At 38.9% G+C, this 17,028-nt stretch overlaps 1 protein-coding gene across 4 annotated transcripts in view; it reads left to right on the plus strand.

The window, feature by feature from the left end:
* Positions 1-17,028, plus strand: part of TTC7B (tetratricopeptide repeat domain 7B) — a 138,627-nt gene that overhangs the window by 11,934 nt on the left and 109,665 nt on the right. For 3 of the 4 annotated variants that reach the window (XM_040558699.1, XM_040558700.1, XM_040558701.1), the window contains exons 2-3: positions 8,472-8,626; positions 9,771-9,939. In XM_040558699.1, coding sequence (XP_040414633.1) covers positions 8,472-8,626; positions 9,771-9,939 — 324 coding nt within the window. Of the gene's footprint in view, positions 1-8,471; positions 8,627-9,770; positions 9,940-17,028 lie in introns of those variants that run through there. The other variant, XM_040558703.1, reaches the window with a different exon arrangement.

Consider the following 17,028-nt stretch of genomic DNA (forward strand, 5'->3'; position numbering starts at 1 on the left):
GGTAACAATTTTGCTTCAAGAAGTAGATGTTAAAAATCAAGTTGCAAAGCAGCTGTCATGATGATATTTTTAGACACTGTTTTACAAAGACATGTTATTGTGTGTTTTTGTTACTTCTTGTTTTCTCCTGTCTTTAGGCAAGCCTTCATTCTTATTTTGAAGATGGTCAGGGTTGATACGTATTGCATAGAGGGACAGCCATGCCTGCACAAGGTTCTTCTCAAGATACGTTGTATGAGTGTGTCTAAGCTGAAAGAAAACAGCAGGCCTGTGTAGAAGCATCTTTTTATTTTGCTTTTGCTTCCTGTGCTAACAGAAATGGATATTTTACCTAAAGCATCTATGAGTTTGACTTGTATTTCCAAGATGCTCAGCCTTGCCTCTGATTATAAACTTGTCTTTAGACAGGCTCCCCAGGGCAGTGGTCAGAGCACCCAGCCTGTTGAAGTTCAAGAAGCATTTGGACAATGCTCTCAGACACATAGCCTGATTTTTGGGTGGTCCTTTGTGGAGCCAGGAGTTGGACCTGATGATCCTTGTGGGTCCATTCCAACTTGGGATATTCTGTGATTCTATAACTACAGGCAGAGAATTTCATATTAGTCAAGTGGATAACATCAGTGATGCTGTGATGTTTTAGAAACAGATGGGCAAGCTAGACTGCCCTTCCCCAGCTAGGAAATGGTTCTGCTATGCAATTGTGATATAGAGCTAGCTCTACTATGTAATTATTGTTGATGGATTCTTCAGCAGAAGAATGGATGAATATCCTTTCATCAATCATTTTACAGTGATTCATAAATATCTCAGTTTTCTGAAAGTGGCAAAGTGATTTTCATGGTATTGAAATTGTTTACCAACAGGTTTTCTTTTTGAAACATTTATTTAGATGGACTGAAAGAAAGCTAGGCTTCAAGGTATGTAAAGTATGGTATTTACATAGTTTAATTCTTAATAACGTGTGTTATGGAAGAATATAATCTAGATCACTTGTGCTGAAAGAAAGAAAAACATTTTTTTTCTCAAACACTACGTACATTATTACAGGATGTCTTAAGGAATAGATAAAACTGTTCAAAATCTCTCTGCCAGACCTATGCTTTCATAAATGTTTTCTTTTAGAAATGTCTGTGTAATAGGAACTCTCAACCTCTGCGGTGCTTGTAACAGGCTGACTTGCACAGAATGGCTGGCAAGACTCGAGCCAACGCTTCGTTAATAAAGCACTCCTTCAGTCACAATTTGATTTAAAACCTTATTGCCAATTTCTGGCCCTGACTCACTGACTTCGCAGATGAGTAATGCGATAAAGAAAATCCTTCTCTGCAGTAACTTTTATGGTTTGTGTTCTGCGACCGGTGGTCTTCCAGCGTTAGTCATCAGCGGCTGCACAAGTGGAGCACTGCTGTGATGAAAGCCAGTCTGACAGTTACCGCTTCTCTTGCGGTACTATCTCATGGTATATAGCAGTGCTGCAGGGAAAGGGCACGTCGTGCCACACGCAGATGACCTGGAATAACAGCTTCTGTTTTGATGCTTAATCAGATCTATGTATAAGTTGCAGCTGTTGTTTTCTCCTCTCCCACCTTTCCTCTGAAGGAAAGTATGTGTAATATGTGTTGCTGCGCTGTGACTATTGCTAGGTAGTGCATGAGTTAGTAGTTTCTTTTAACTTGCACCACTGATGGGAACAAAATATCTGGGTGCTATAGACTACTTTGATTCTCATCTTCAGGTGTCAGGATAGTTTCTGAGTATGCACCAGCATGAATGTAAGGCTTTAATCTTGCTTGTGTCCTTCCTTTAGAGACAACAGTATATTTTTTCTAGTCATTGTCAGAAAGGAGAAACTTAGAGTGGAGGAGGAGGATGGGAGAGGGAAGAGGAGAGAGAGAGAGAGGGAGGAAGGGAGGGAGAGAGAGAGAGAGAGGTGCTAAGTTAAATTTTTCAGATTCAACTTAGAACCGTAGAATGGTTTGGGTTGGAAGGGACCTTAAAGCTCATCCACTTCCAGCCCCCCTGCCATGGGCAGGGACACCTCCCACCAGAGCAGGCTGCCCAAAGCCCCATCCAGCCTGGCCTTGAACACCTCCAGGGATGGGGCATCCACAGCTTCTCTGGGCAAACTTTAGGTCCACTTGGTACTGGAGGGCTGCTGTAAGGTCCCCTTGGAGCCTTCTCTTCTCAAGACTGAACAACCCCAACTCTCTCAGCCTGTCTTCACAGGAGAGGTGTTCCAGGCCCTTGATCATCCTTGTGGCCCTCCTCTAGGCTCACTCCAACAGGTCCATGTCCTTCTTGTGCTGGGGGCCCCAGAGCTGAACGCAGGGCTCCAGGTGGGGTCTCACAAGAGCAGAGCAGAGGGGGACAATCACCATCCTCGCCCTGCTGGCCACACTTCTTTCAATGCAGCCCAGGATATGGCTGGCTTTCTGCATAGCAAGCACACATTGCCAGCTCATGTTGAGCTTCTCATGCACCGATACCAATTCACATCCTTCTGTGCAGGGCTGCTCTCAATCCACTCATCACTCAGTCTGTGCTCATGTTTGGGCTGACCCGGGTGCAACACCTTGCACTTGGCCTTGTTGAACTTCACGAGTTTTGCATAGGCCCATCTGTCCTCTTCTTGTTCCCTTCCTTTTACTTTTCACAGTGTGAGAAATTCTTCTGTGTATGTAAGAGGAATAACCTTGAAAACTTTCTGTGGGGTGCTAGGTCTGTGTCTTTGTCTGCTTTGTTCTACTGTGGCCCAGCAGTGGGTGAGAACTGGAGTTTCTAGAGATAGTCCTCCTCTGTCTGCAGCACTTCTTGCTGTCAGCTGTTGAGCAACCAGCTTTTGGAGGGGATTATGGCTACACTCCACTACTGCATGTGCTGGTGCTGTTCTTTGGTTACAGGCAAGGTGATAGCTTTCTCCTTTAGTAATAGGGATGTTTTCAGCACTTTGTTTTAAGAATCCTCATGCCTCAGGGAATGCATTTTCACATGTAACAGTACAAGGTTTGTTTTCTTTTTCCTTAGTGTCTAACTCATTCTTCAGGATGTCTACTAATCCACTGCAACCTCTCAGACTAGTTGTTTCACATGCTTCCATGCCAATTTTGCAGTTTGTATAACAAAACATCTCTTGCAGCTGGTGCGCATTCTTCGTGTGTGTGTTTGTTTGTTTGTTTAACCTGTCTCTTCACAAAAAAAAAAACCTGCTGTATTTAATTTAAAGAAATGCATGTTCCAGGAGTGTGGGCCAGGACTTTTGAGACCTATTAAAAGGAATGCACATGAGAGGGAAGGCGTGTGTGATACTTCCTTCTTTGGCGTGTTTGAAATTCTACTATTTGAAGTGTTGAAGAATGTCAATGGTAGACCTTGCTCTTTTCATTGAAAGCATCCTTGAAGGTATTTCAGATCCCGAACCAAAGCACTGTTTTCAAAGTGTCATTTGGATGCCTTACTATGTTTGGCATTTGTGTTTCCTCAACATTCTCTGGAAGAAAAATTTGCTCAGTGAAGTGCTGAACTGAATAAAAGCAAAAGAGGAATCTTGGTTGTTAAATTAAATACTTTGATGGATACAGATCAGGGAGGAAGTATCTGCTTAAATATCATCCTTTAATGCTTAAACAGTTTGACATATTATTATCCACTTTTAAGCCACCACTTAGCTTTAAAATATAATTAGCAAAATTCGTCTTTGTTGTTCTTCTCCCAAGTAGGTCATTATTGTGCTGACCTCAAGAATTATTTTCAAGAGCTGCTCTCATTTTTTTTCCTTGCCTTTTTAAAGTGTCAAGAGGCTCATAAACAGAAATTGTACACTCGGAACACACCAGAGTGTTCTGAATATTATTAATAAAATGCCTGTGCTGAAAGGGTTCCTCAGCGACCAATTTTTTGCAAGGCAAATAATTGTATCCTGTTCTTCAGAACAGTTTTGTAGGTTTGGAGCATGCCTCTGATCTCTGAGATCCTTTCATTAGATTAGCACATTAGATTCCTTACACCGAAGTCTAACCTGAATTGCATTGCAATGTAAAAACAGCTGTCTTTTCTGCGCATGCAGTTAACATGCTTTGATTTCCAGAGCGGTGGAACAGCTGGAGAAAGTGCAGTCCTGTGGAGTGGTATGCAAAAGCTCTTTGAGCAGTGTAATGTTGATCATAATATCTGACTATTTTTTGTTTATAATAATACAAGGGCTATGCTAAGGTAATGTGGAATTCAGAATAAGACTGTAGCAGAGGGGTTTTCTTAGGAAATGTCACGTTTAGATTTGTTCTGTTTAGTACCTTGTTTAGTTTGCAGCTTGAAAGTGGAGCTATGCAAGCAAGCTGTTGGTATTTTTCAATTGGACTAAGATTTCTCTTTGAAGGAAAAGCAGGAACATGCAGAAAATAAACTGTAACAATTTATTTTAGTATCTTGCTTCCCTTGGAAAATTTGCTTTATTGCAGTGATACCTGTCTGTATGATTTATGCATTTCAGTATATTGTATCACTGCTTGCAGAAGATCTGTTGATATTGATGGAAAACTATTCCATGCTGGTGATACCCTTAAGGTGTTAGTCATTATTACTTTGTAGGCAGTGGAGGAATTAGAAACCTGTGTGCAGTTGCAAAGCATTGATCTTACTGCAATTGGAGATATGGTGCATCGTGTGATTTGCTGGACTGGCAGAAGTGTAGAGACATTGCTTGCACATGAATGGGTTTGAAAGAGAAAAGCAAAGCTCAACTGAGGCTGAAACTGGTAAGAGACATGAAGGGCAACTTATGGGTATAGTGGCAGCAAAAGGAAGAATGAGATGTTGTTGCTGTGTGGGGTTCAGAGACTAAGTGACAAAGGACAAAGATGTCAGTACCTCTTTGCTGCTGAGTATACTACTGGGGCTCATGCTCAGACCTCTTATGTTCCTCAGCAGTGTCAGGGTCTCGTGAAGCATTACGCCGTAACGGCGGAAGACTGCGTTAGGTGAAGTGGGCTTCCACAAAGCCATGGTGCCAGGACAGGTTGTGTCAGAGTGCTGAAGGAGCCGCCCAACGTCATTGCAAGGACAGTCTGTCATTTTTGAGATCCTGGTGATCAAGGGAGATTCCCAGTGACTACAAAAGGGCAAATATGGCTGTTTGCAAGAAGGTCAAGAAGGAGGATCCAGGGACTGTGGGTTGGTCAGTCTAACCCCAGGCCCTGGGAAGATTAGGAAGTACATCCAGGAAACTGGTTGGACGGATAGGAAGATGACTGGGATAGACTGACGTGGGTTTGTCGGGGGATATCTAACCTTTTGAGTAGAGGTGACTGACTATGGATAAAGGGAAGACCAGTGAGTAGTGTTGGCTTTAACTTTAGCAAGACTTTAGATGTGGTTCCCCATAGTGTTCTTGCAGCTACATTGAAAAGACAGGTGGACTAGGAGGTAAGTGGAAAACTGGCTGTGCTCAGAGACTTGTGGTCAGAGGTGGGGTTTTCGTTTTTATAAATAAAGATAATACTACTAATAAAAGAAATCTGTGGACCATTAAAAGTGGGGTCTTGCAGGGGTGAATACTGCAGTCAATAATGTTTAGTGTCGTTCTTGGCAACCTAGACATTGAGAATGCACCCTCAGTGATTTTGCGGGTGATAGAAAACTGGGGAGTGTAGGGCTGCCATTTTGAGGGATATCAACAGGCTAGAGTAACCATTTCATGATTCTGTAAAAACTCCTGTAGTTCAGCAAAGGCAAACACCATGGTCCTGTACTTGAGAAAGAATGACTGTTTGTTACAGGATAGCCTGGGATCAGCTGTCTAAAAAGCAGCTTTGCAGAAAAGGATCTGGAGGTCATGGTGGACAACTAAGGGAGTACGATTTGGCAGCAAACCCTTGTGGCAATGAAGGCCGACTGCACTCTGTACTGTATTAGCAAGAGTGTAGTTAGCAGTTTGAGGGAAATTAGTGTTCCCTATTGTTAGTCACTTGTGAGATAGCATCTAGAATACTGCATCCAGTTTTGGGTTCCCCAGAACGAAAAAGATGTTGGTATAGTGGAGGGAGCCCTGTGGAGGGCCACCAAGATAAAGGGAACAGATCACGCCCTTGAAGAACCAGCTGGGAGCTGTATTTGCTAAAGCTTAAAAAGAGAAGGGTAAGAGGATATCCTACTGCTGTCATCACTTATCCCACCTTGACTGTGGAGGTGGCCTACACTCAGAAATGTACAGCACCAGAAGCAATGGCCAAAAAACTGCAACAAGGGAAATGTGGAATAGATAGCAAGGTAAAATTTTCCACAGTGAATACAGTCAAATGTTGGAGCAGGTTGTCTGGAGGGGTTGTGTAATCCTAGTCCACGGAAATACTCAAAACTAACTGGCTTTGGCCCTGAGTTGCCTGCGCTGCCGCGGAAGTGTGTTCCCCATCTCTCTTTTTTTCCCCACTTAGTACATTGAAATATCTTTTATTTTTCGTTCTTGTTGATAAGACTTCAATGAAAGAATAAAAAAATTATTGTAAGTTGCTTTAAATATTCCTGGAAATATGCTGATAACATTGTGAATTTATGGGAACAAACTGTGTCCTTCTCTACTCTCATTTCCTCAGGGGATTTCAAAAAGAAACTTCCAGTGTTAGGAGTTTTGGTTGCCTGTGAAATTAAACATAGCAATTGTGCAAATTACAGATGAGAGTAGTGTGGTGCAGGACTATGATCTGGATGTGGTAAAGAGGATGTTTCTGGCTGTCCCTCTTGCTCTTCCCCAGAGAGCAGAGTGCAGTAGGTGTTGAGGCAGGCCTGGGAGCATGGTTTGCCGTGACTCAGAGCTGGTGGGGGGACAGCATGGACATGGGGTTTCAAGGCCTGGTCCTGGTCCCTCCAGGTGCTTGTGCTAAGAGCAGTGAGCATTTCCTTCCCTGCTTTCTAATGTATTCGGACGGTAATGTTTGAATAAAACTCATTCTGTGGTAAAGGTTTTTTTCTTCTTCCTTTTTTCTAAACACAGGAAAGACTTTACAAGCCATATTAAATCATAAACGTGCTTGGTCCTGACAGACCAAATACTGAAGTCCTCTTTAATTTGCTTGTTCCCTGCTAACACAGCTAACAGTGGGTTTCTTGTGCTTTACCAAAACAATTATTATTTACTGTAGAACTTTTCTCATTCTAATTCTGTTCAGAAACGTTAAATTTCCAGTGTGCAAGGAGATTAGTTAACCTTAAATGCTGTGTAATCTAAGCTGTATGTAAAATACTGTAGTGTACAAACTTAGTCTTCACATTTGTCAGAACGTAAATTTGACATTTTTGTGTTGTTAAACTGTACACTTACGTACATCAGATGTTGGAAATGAAAACTTTTTCAGTCAGGCTTTGTAAATTGATCAAATTCTTGGTTAACGACCGTGGAAATTTTATGCTGGACTTGCTGATGCATGTCAAACTCCCATTTGCTTATTTGTACAGCTAAATAGCTGTACATTTTGCTATATTAGCATTGAATAGGTAAATAGAAGCTTTTGGTTGGCAGTTAGTGGGTAATAAAGTTTTATTGTTATACTGTAGGTATATTATTGAGCAGTAGTAATATTTTGGTTTGGACTAGGAATTGTATGCCTTTAATACATATTTGAAAGATGTTGAGTGTCACTGCTTTTTAGAATGTCTCCAAAGTAATGGTGCACTAGGGAAATACTTTATTTTTACTTCCTTTGTCTTTCAAGGGACCAACATTTTTGGCTAGCATACATCAAAGCTGTATCCAGACTGCATTGTTGTCACAAAGATAAATTAAACAGAGGATGCACAGTTTAAGCAAAACAAAACACACAAAGAGGCATAAAGGTGCTCCTAAAAGAGTAAAGTACAGGTAGAAGTGTGGCACCTGAAATTACTTGTTATCATCAGATCTAAAGATGAGGTGACCAGCAAAAGTATGTTTGGTGGGTAGAGGAATTAAATTTTTACTGCAAACTTGAGTGAGGAATCTGACAACCATGTTCTGAAAGCCTGAAAACTAAGCTGGCTGGTAACCAGGCAGCATCTGTGACTTGTCTCGTCTTCATCTGAAAACTGAGTTCTTTCCCTTCTGCAGTATTCTTTAAACAGTTAAACATGTGTGGATGCATTTGAGAACACAAGTGTGTTTTTATACATTCAGAATGCTGCAGAGTCCATGAAGCTTTTGAATCAAACGTTTCTTTTTAAGGCAGAAGGGAAGAAGATTGGTTTTAGGTTACTGCTCTAATTCATTACAGCCTAGAACATAACAGACTTAATTCTACAATGATATGCATATAAAAGATAAATTGAGAAGTAAAATGAAGTACCCGTATGACATGTTAAATCTAAGTAATTGGCTATGTGTTTGTTTAGGTTATTTTGTTTTTAAAATTTAGATCTGAAAATTTTCAGTGGAGGCAGTGGTGCCTACACCAAAGTATTAGTGAAATAAAATGATTTTTAATATTTCATGTGTTTGTTTTTATTTACAGATGACATGGCAGAACTTCTCCTCGGAGAGTCCAAACTAGAACAATTTTTGAAGGAAAACGCTCTTAAACAGAACAGCAGCCCATGGGGCCCCAGGCCAAAGCTGACTGAGGTCAGGAAACATCTCACGGCAGCACTTGATAGAGGAAACCTAAAGGTAAGTCAGTCAGTCTGAGCAAGACTTAGAAAAGGTGAAATTGACAGGAGTGTGCTGCTAATTATGGAGAAAAAAGTAGAAAGTTCTTGTGCGTTGATTTATTATTATTCCCAGAACATCATCAGTGCTATGCTATTTCATGTCTTTTTGTTTCTTCATGGACTTTTGTTTAGATAAATTTCTCAAATCTTCTTTCATCAGAAGAACAAGAAAATCATCACCAACTTATGGAATGATTAAGTGAAGTCCTTGCAACCTCTTTTGTGAAAGTTTTACTTGCTGTATATAACTAAATCATTCTTTGGAGTGCGTTAGATAAAAATGTTATAAAACCACAAAATATTTGACAAATTTCTGTCATAGTCTCACGAGTATGCAGGAAAGACTTCTGAAGTTATGCTTGGGGGCGAAAAGTAAGGTTTATCCTTGAGAGGAGTGTTTATGTCACAAACTTCTAATATTCTTAACCATTTTTTTCCTTCTTTGCTTAACTATTGTTGTAGCTACTAAATCACTTATTTTTCTATATTCATGGGTATCTCGTGTAAGATGAGAACCTTGCTTTACAGTCATCTCTAACTTCCATTTTTGTGTTTCTCATGATTCATGGGAGGATTTCCTTCTCTTCCTTTTTTCCTTCATTCTTCCTTGAATCCTTTTTTCAAGATGTTCCCTCTATCCTGATGCTTTGAAATTGTGCAAATTAAATATATAGGCTGTGGAATACATTCTTAAGATTTGACACTGTTATTTTGAACTGTACTTGTGGTGTTAAGAAAAAAATCATTGGAGGGGCTGTAATGATAGGCTGTCTTTAAATAGTTTTGTTACCTGGCAAAGCTGTCTGCTGCTTGAGAGGTATTACAGGTGCATGCGTAAATAAACATACGAACATGAAAAATGACTGATGATGCTGTTCAGTAGCTTGCTGGAGAATGATTATGTGGCTTCACTCCCTACCCCCAAGCTTCCCAAATATAACATGAAGATAGAATTTTGATGATTAGTTGCTCTCTCACAAGAAATCTACTGTGGGCTTCCACAGTTAGTATATGCAGAAAACATGCCAAACAATTGTCAGGTTTGATAATTTTTTTTTTTTTTCCCTGAGGAATGAAACCTTTCTTATTCCTCTTCCTTCTAGCCAGAATTCTTACAAGAAGCTAACCTGATTATGGCCAAGCTAAACTATGTGGAAGGTGATTACAAAGAAGCTCTGAATACATACGCCAGAGTTGGAGTTGATGATTTGCAGCTAGCTGCAGTGCCGCCATATAGGTTACGGATGATTGCTGAAGCATATTCTACTAAAGGTAAGATTGCTCTTTCCAGTATAATAATGTTAGATATAGTTTTAAAAAGTGAATCAACATTTTGTCCAAAGTGAAAGAAATTGTTGGCATACGTATAATCAACACAGCGATAGAGTGCCACATTTGCAGATGAGTAAGAGGATGGCTTATTTCCTTTAAAATAATTGACAAGGTTGGTTGACAAGGCTCTTACCTCTATTAAAATTTCCATTTTAACCCTGCTGTTACCCAGTCAAATTTTTATGTGTTTTTAAAAGTCCTTTAATATCTGAATGTCCTATAACTTTGGCAAGATACTACAAGTATTGGCACTGTTACTGAAAGTTGTGTTACAAAAGTAGTGCAGTTCTTCAGTTGCTGTGGACAAAATTGAAGAACCTTGATTCACAATGCTTTGTACTAAATGTTACAAAGCATAGCCTAGGTTATGTTAAACTAGAGTAAACCTAAATTGCTACTTAATCGAGTAAAGTAATCATAATACAGTGAAAGGACTTAAAGCATTTTTTTTCTTTTGCAGTTTAATTTTTAGAAATCTTCTTCATTGAATATGTTTTTTTTTTTAATTTCAGAAAGTGTTTTTCGAGTAATCCGGGATAGAGAAAATTGTAATGCTAGCCTGGTGTCTTAAGGTGGCAGTACCACCTCAGTTTAGAAAACTTGTTCATGGGCTGTTATCTGGGTTAATGTTTTGAGGAAAGTGGCAGTTTGTATGCCATAGGTTTATGAGAAATTCCTGTGTCTAACTATGTTTGCTTTGGTCTGCTGTGTTTAAATTTGGGTTTGACATACATATATACTGTTTGTTACCACAAGAGAAGAGTTAAAGTCAGCAAACACAATTTAGGAGAGACTTCAGTACCATTCACTGGTCAAAGATGGGTCCTAGTCTTTGAAGAGGGTAACTGTTTCCATTGAAAATGGAAAGGGAAGGACATGGAGAGTTTTTATATGTGTCGTAAACTTGCCCAGGTCTCTCATACACCATCTGTGTGTGGGTTGTGAGTTTCTTTGTTGTTGCCGGGGTTTTTTGTCAATAACCTTCCATTCAGCTTTCCCTTTCACCCATCTGTGAAGATGACTGTTGAATTTGTCACTTTCTTCCTATGAAAATGCAGTCTCGGACTTGATCAACTCTAAGTGCATAAATTTGCTTATCTCCAAGGAATCCCAATACGTTAATTGAGTATTTTCCCAGAGCTCAACTCTTCTGGCTCTATTTTATTTGGCCTCATAAGAATATAGAACAGTTGAAACATAAAGACACCAATTTTGCAGAAAGGATTGGTATTATTCAGTTTACTTGATTAGAAAATAGTAAATATGTGTCTTGCCTTAATTTCTTCTCTACCCTGGAATATTTTGTAGATTCAGCTTTTAAAAAAAGAAAGGGAAAAAAGGCATGTCTGCAACCTAGATATGCTTCTAATTTGTTGCTTCTGATTTCAAGTTTTCTACTTAAACACTGAAATCTGTTGTATCACACCTTGATCAGACTTCACTGCTTTGGTCACTTCTACTGGGTGACTGGATACCAGCTTACCTGGGCAAACTAGCTGAGTACTGCTTTTTTCCTTTTGCTCTGCTTATGTCCAGAATTGCTTTGTTTTGCCTTTTTTTTTTTTTTTTTTTTTTGCTACCATGTTTTAAGTTTGAATGGGTGATTAATGGAAGTTAATATCCCTTCTTCCCAGGGTTGTAAGTTTGTCGTCTCCTGCCAGTTCTGGAATAAGGCTGAAGTCAGAAACATTTAGAGTAACTGACAGCTAAATAGTGAACATTAATATGCAGTAGTACAGTTAACTCTCCCCTTTTTCCCCCTTTTCCTTCCCTCCCCTTCCCTCCCCTCCCTGGAATTTCTATTTTCCACTTTTAAGAGTGGACTATAAAACTTTCCAGTGTGAAGGGCTTCTTCAGAGGTGATTGGAGATTTGTAGTTACTACCAACTAAGTACAAGTTATTCCTAAATAGATTTTGTGCTTTGCTGTGACTTGTATTTCTGCTTGTGATTTCAAGGATAACCTGAATATCTAAAGTTTTCTAAGTATTTAGCTTGTATTTCTTTGGCAGTCATGAACAGATCACCATGTTCCCAAGAAATGCCTGTGTGCATGCATCAGCCTGGCTGTACTGCTCAGCATGGCAACATGCAGAGAGGCTGTAAAAATACCCGTTTAAGTTTCCTAATTTCAATCCACTTTTGGGCAAACCCAGTTCCACTGGATTTGTAGTCAGCAGGATATTGGTATCCTGTTTTGTAGTGGTCAGGCACTAATGTGCTTGCCTGACAAAGCTGTAAGGCAGAAAACTAATGGTAGTTTTTAATTGCTGTATTTTTTTATTGTTACTTTTATTTTTTTTATCTGCTACAATTTTTTCTCACTTAAGGTAGGACTGCCACAAGTGCTTCCCACAAATGCTTTTACTCTGAGCTTTTCATTCTATAACAGAGGTGAGGGATTGAGTAGGATGCTTGAATTGAAATGTTTATTCTTCTGCATTGTTTCAAGGTACTTAAATGAGCATGTTATGCTGTAACCCTAGACAATTAAGTCTACTGTAAGCCCTCAGAAATGGCCTGCTTTGTGCCTGTGCACTCTTACCCTTGCACAACATGGAAAGTATTTCTTTCTGTCCTTCACAGCAAAGGGAGATTCAGCATGTGTGTATGAATGAAATGAGGTACAAAATGAGCCCAAGGTCAGGTTCAAGCTAAGTTTTGTTGGAGCTTCATCTACTAATGGCTAGTAAGAAGGAGAAGAGGAAAAGCAGTAGTGGCAATTGTGTGGAGAAGAAACTGAATTGGAACATTGGAGAGGAAGTGAGGTCCTTAAACACTTGCTGAACTCTGGTGTGCATGTATTTGTGAGTGTGTTTATATATGTATGCATACAAATATATGGGGGCATACATAAACATAACATGTTTACATAAACATATGCATGTATATATATTTTTATTGTTAAAAAATAAGATGTGGCAGAGAAAAAAAAATCAGGAGGAAAATTCTCACTGACACTTTAATTTCTCCAGAATAAGCATGTCTGAATGCATTATCCACCAAGTTGTTTGTTGTTTTTTGTTTGTTAGTTTTGTAAACCTCTATCTGAGAACTTCGAGATACAGAACTGCTATGTCTCATAAAGACCAAAAAGCTAATGGACTGGTGGTGTTATGGTGAGGGGAAAAAGAAAGGGGGCTTTTTTTCCCGGCTTCTGGCAACAAATGCAACTGTCTGCTGTGATGTCTTACGCATTGTCTTGAGTAGAAGATGGTGGAAGAGTGGCCTGATGAAAAGTTACCTGCTGCTGTGTCCATTAAAACAGCATAGAGTAGACTAGCCAAGTGAATACGCATGAGGCAAAACTTCAGAAACTTGATTATCATAGGTCAGGATTCAGCACTGCTCAGATATCTCTCACCCAGAGGTGGAGAGGAGGTAGCTACCACAAAGTTGTACTCCTGAACGGAGTACAGCTCTGGTATTTTTCTGCCTTTCTTCACCATTTCATCAAATTCACAAGTTAAAAATGAAAGAGTAGTGAGAGACATTCTTCTTCTATGTGGTTAACTTTGTTGATAGGCATACTTTTCTGATCTTACACCCTTAAAATATTGTGATTTTTTTTTTAAGCTATTTTTGATGCTGTGCTTCTGAGCGATTCTGTTCTATTCTGTGTACATAGAAGGTGTTGTGTTGGAATAGCTGCAGTATTAAATTTCAGAAACACAATTTTGAACAAGACAGTAAGGGGGTAATTTTCAAATGGCTTGTAAATTGAAAAGAATTCCAAACCTCTATTATAAGAGGTTAATTTTGTCTCTTTAGTATCATCTGTTTAAGTTCTTCACTAGATCAATTTAATTGCCAATGCTCAATTTTGAGACTGAGGAAAATCTTAACTTAGGAAGAATTGAAATAAGACAAGTTATGAATCCATAAAGAAGTAACTAAAGATTGTGTATGTCTGAGTCTTTCCTTTTTCAAGTTAGGCTTGTGTACCTAGCTCCAACTTTCCCTACCCCCTTCTCTTCAAAGACAAACCAGAAAAAATTGTGTGTGGCACTGCTATCACATGGTAGTGTATATTTAGAATCCATTTTAATAATGACTGAAGCTAATATTCTCCTAAGGATATGCTCTCTGGGAACAGGACAATTAAGTTTGTGCTAGTTTTCAGCAGTATATGAATGAGGTAATATACTGGAAAGCACACACAGGCATTATTCAAATACCATGCGTGGCAGTATCTTCTGTGTTTCTAAGCAATTTTTGTTTGCTTATGGAAGCAGAGATGAGATACACAGTGGGATATTGAGGTGTTAATTTGGGGAGGTGCAACTTCTCAGTGACACTCAAATTACAAGTATATATTTAACTGGGAAATAAGGTTATCAAAATCTAAGTTAACACGATCGTGATGCTGCATAAGTCAAGATATGATTGAAAAATGGATGCGTAATACTTGGCATTACAAATCAGTGAATCTTTCCACATATGCTCAGAGATGAACATTGCAATTTATAAGTCCTTACAGTCTGCAATGCTGTAAACTTTTGATTTTAGTTAAGAAATTGTGTTCATATTTACTATCTTGTCATAGATTAGTAGACTACTGCAGGTATCTGACAAGATCGCTGTGTTGCATTACAGTTACGTTCTTGTTAAGTACGTGAGAGATGTCATATGTAAGTTAGACTGCGACATTACAGGATTGTAACCCTGTTGCTGCAGGCCATTCTGTGTCTCATATTGCCTGTTCAAATAACTGTGTTTATATTTAGATGATGTATGTTGAGTAAGGTGAGACGGCCTTTACTGCTGCTGACCCATATTCAAATTTAATGTCGCATTTACCAAGGTAAATGATTGGCTATTAATTAGTTCTATTTACAGAAACATGGAAATATTCATTAGGTTCAGTGAAAGTGTCAGCTGCATGTGAATTCTACTTTGCAGTTAGCAAAAGATCCCGCACTTAACTTTAATCGTACCCGATTGTAATGAGATCTTGTGTGTTGCTAGCCCGCGTCAGCAGACACCGAGCAGCTCTTCATGGAAGAATGCTAAATGAAAGCTGTTTTAAACATTATGCCAGAGATCTCTGGCCTCATTAGGTAATGGGTCAAGAACTCAACTTCCTTAAGTTCCCTCCTCCCATATTGCTGTGCAGGAGTTGCAGCCTGCCAGCAAACATTTTGCAGACCGTGGCTGGGAAGCCTGTGCCATAGCTACTTAAAACTTTTTTCAGATAAAGCTTGGTTTTCCCAAGTCTGTATCTCTCCTGCTTGAATAGGGGTTGAGGTGGAAAAGCCAAGGGTTTGTCCTGCTTCCTTCAGTGGAGCTTTTAGCTCTGGTGCTTGAGATCCAAACATTGAATGAAAATAATTTAGTTCTTCTATTCTGTGTTGTTAAGAAAATACAAATATTTGAAAACTGTTACATTTAGAGGAGAAGTGTGGCCAGTCATTTCTCAGCAGACGTTGTTACAGCTATGATATATTGTTTCAGATGACATTATAATAAATCCCCAAATATTGTTTTGGTTTTATTAACTGCTAAGTATTCACTTCAGAAAAGGTATGAGTGTTCCTGCCATTAGAAACTAGGGTAGATATATATGTGTATTTTTATTTTTAACTTTGAAGAACTTAGAGATGCTTTGAAGAACTAGCATAACTGATATTAGAAAAAATAATAAGGGGGTAATATTGCAGTATGAACATAGATGATGAAATACTGTCTTCAGCTCTGGAAAGTGGTGCTTGTAATGCTCTGAGTTTTGTCTAGAATGGATTTAATTCTCTGTAAGTACCCTGTATGTAGAAAAATGAGCTAGCCAGAGCAGTTTCCTTTAAATTCAAGTTTGCTGAGAGAAGAGGATATTGACCTTTCTGATGCCTGTTCTGAGGAGCTACTTGTGTATTAAAGTAGCCATAGAGGAGATTCTGCATCCTAACAGTTGTTGGAGATTTTTTTTTCCTGTGTCTTGGCATGAGAGGAATGGGAAATACAGCACACTTGAAAAAACAAGGAGATGAAATATTTTTGTTTCCTTATATTGTCTAAAGAAATAGGCAATTCCTATGAAGACAATGTATCTGCAGTAAGAGGTACTTTAATATAAATATATTTTCCTACTGCCTATTCTTAGTCTTCCTCCTCTTATTAATTAATACTTTACAATTACCAGTAGGAAATTGACAGGGAAAAAAGTTTATACATTGCTTTCCAAAAAAAAGTAATTCTCTACACACAAAGCACAATCTTTGACTGAGGACTTCTAGAAATAAGTCCTTTACTTGAGTGAAATTAGCAGTGCTCGTTCTAAGTTCAGCAATAAACCGTGGGAGTTCCTTGATGGCTGTAACTAGAGTTGTTTCAATTTTTTGTCAAAAATTACTAGTAAGTGTGTGCTATAATCTATATAATTGCTTGTTCTAAATATGTAAGCTAAATACGAAGCTTCTTTAAAAGCAGAGATGAAAGGTTGATGCCTTTTGTTCATTTGTGTACAGCCTATGGAACACTTACCAGTATTGCTTTGCATATCCTATAGGGAAGAATAAAGGATGTATACTCAGACTTGGATTTTACATGTCGAAGGAAAACAGGAAGCAAACCCAGGAACCCTTTCTATTCATGCAACTTTTTCCCTCCTGCAAAAACATGTTTATTTACTTAAGTATAAAATAGTCTTTCACTTTTTGTTTGTTTGTTTTTGTCTGTCCTTTGACTTGACTACTGAAGACAGGAGATAAACCACAGTTATTACTTGTGGTCTTTAAAATTGACAAGCACTTACACAGACAGGGTACTGACTGGCATCTTCTAAGATCCTCAGTTACACAAAATGCCATAAATGTGACAGATGCGACAGGCTTTTCTCAGGCTTGCGGTGTGTGTATGTGTGTTTTTAATGGTTTCAGTAGTGAACTGGGTGGTAGGAGTACTTGCTAAAGATCTGAAATCTGATGTGGATTCCCTTTTGACCTTTGAGTAATTTTTGTTTTACTTTGTAAAATGAAATGGGGGTGTTAGTTAGTTGGTTTTCCAACAGAAAGTCTACTTTTTTAATGAATGAAAA

The sequence above is a fragment of the Cygnus olor genome, chromosome 5 (assembly GCF_009769625.2).
Source record: "Cygnus olor isolate bCygOlo1 chromosome 5, bCygOlo1.pri.v2, whole genome shotgun sequence".
NCBI classification, from domain to species: Eukaryota; Metazoa; Chordata; class Aves; order Anseriformes; family Anatidae; genus Cygnus; species Cygnus olor.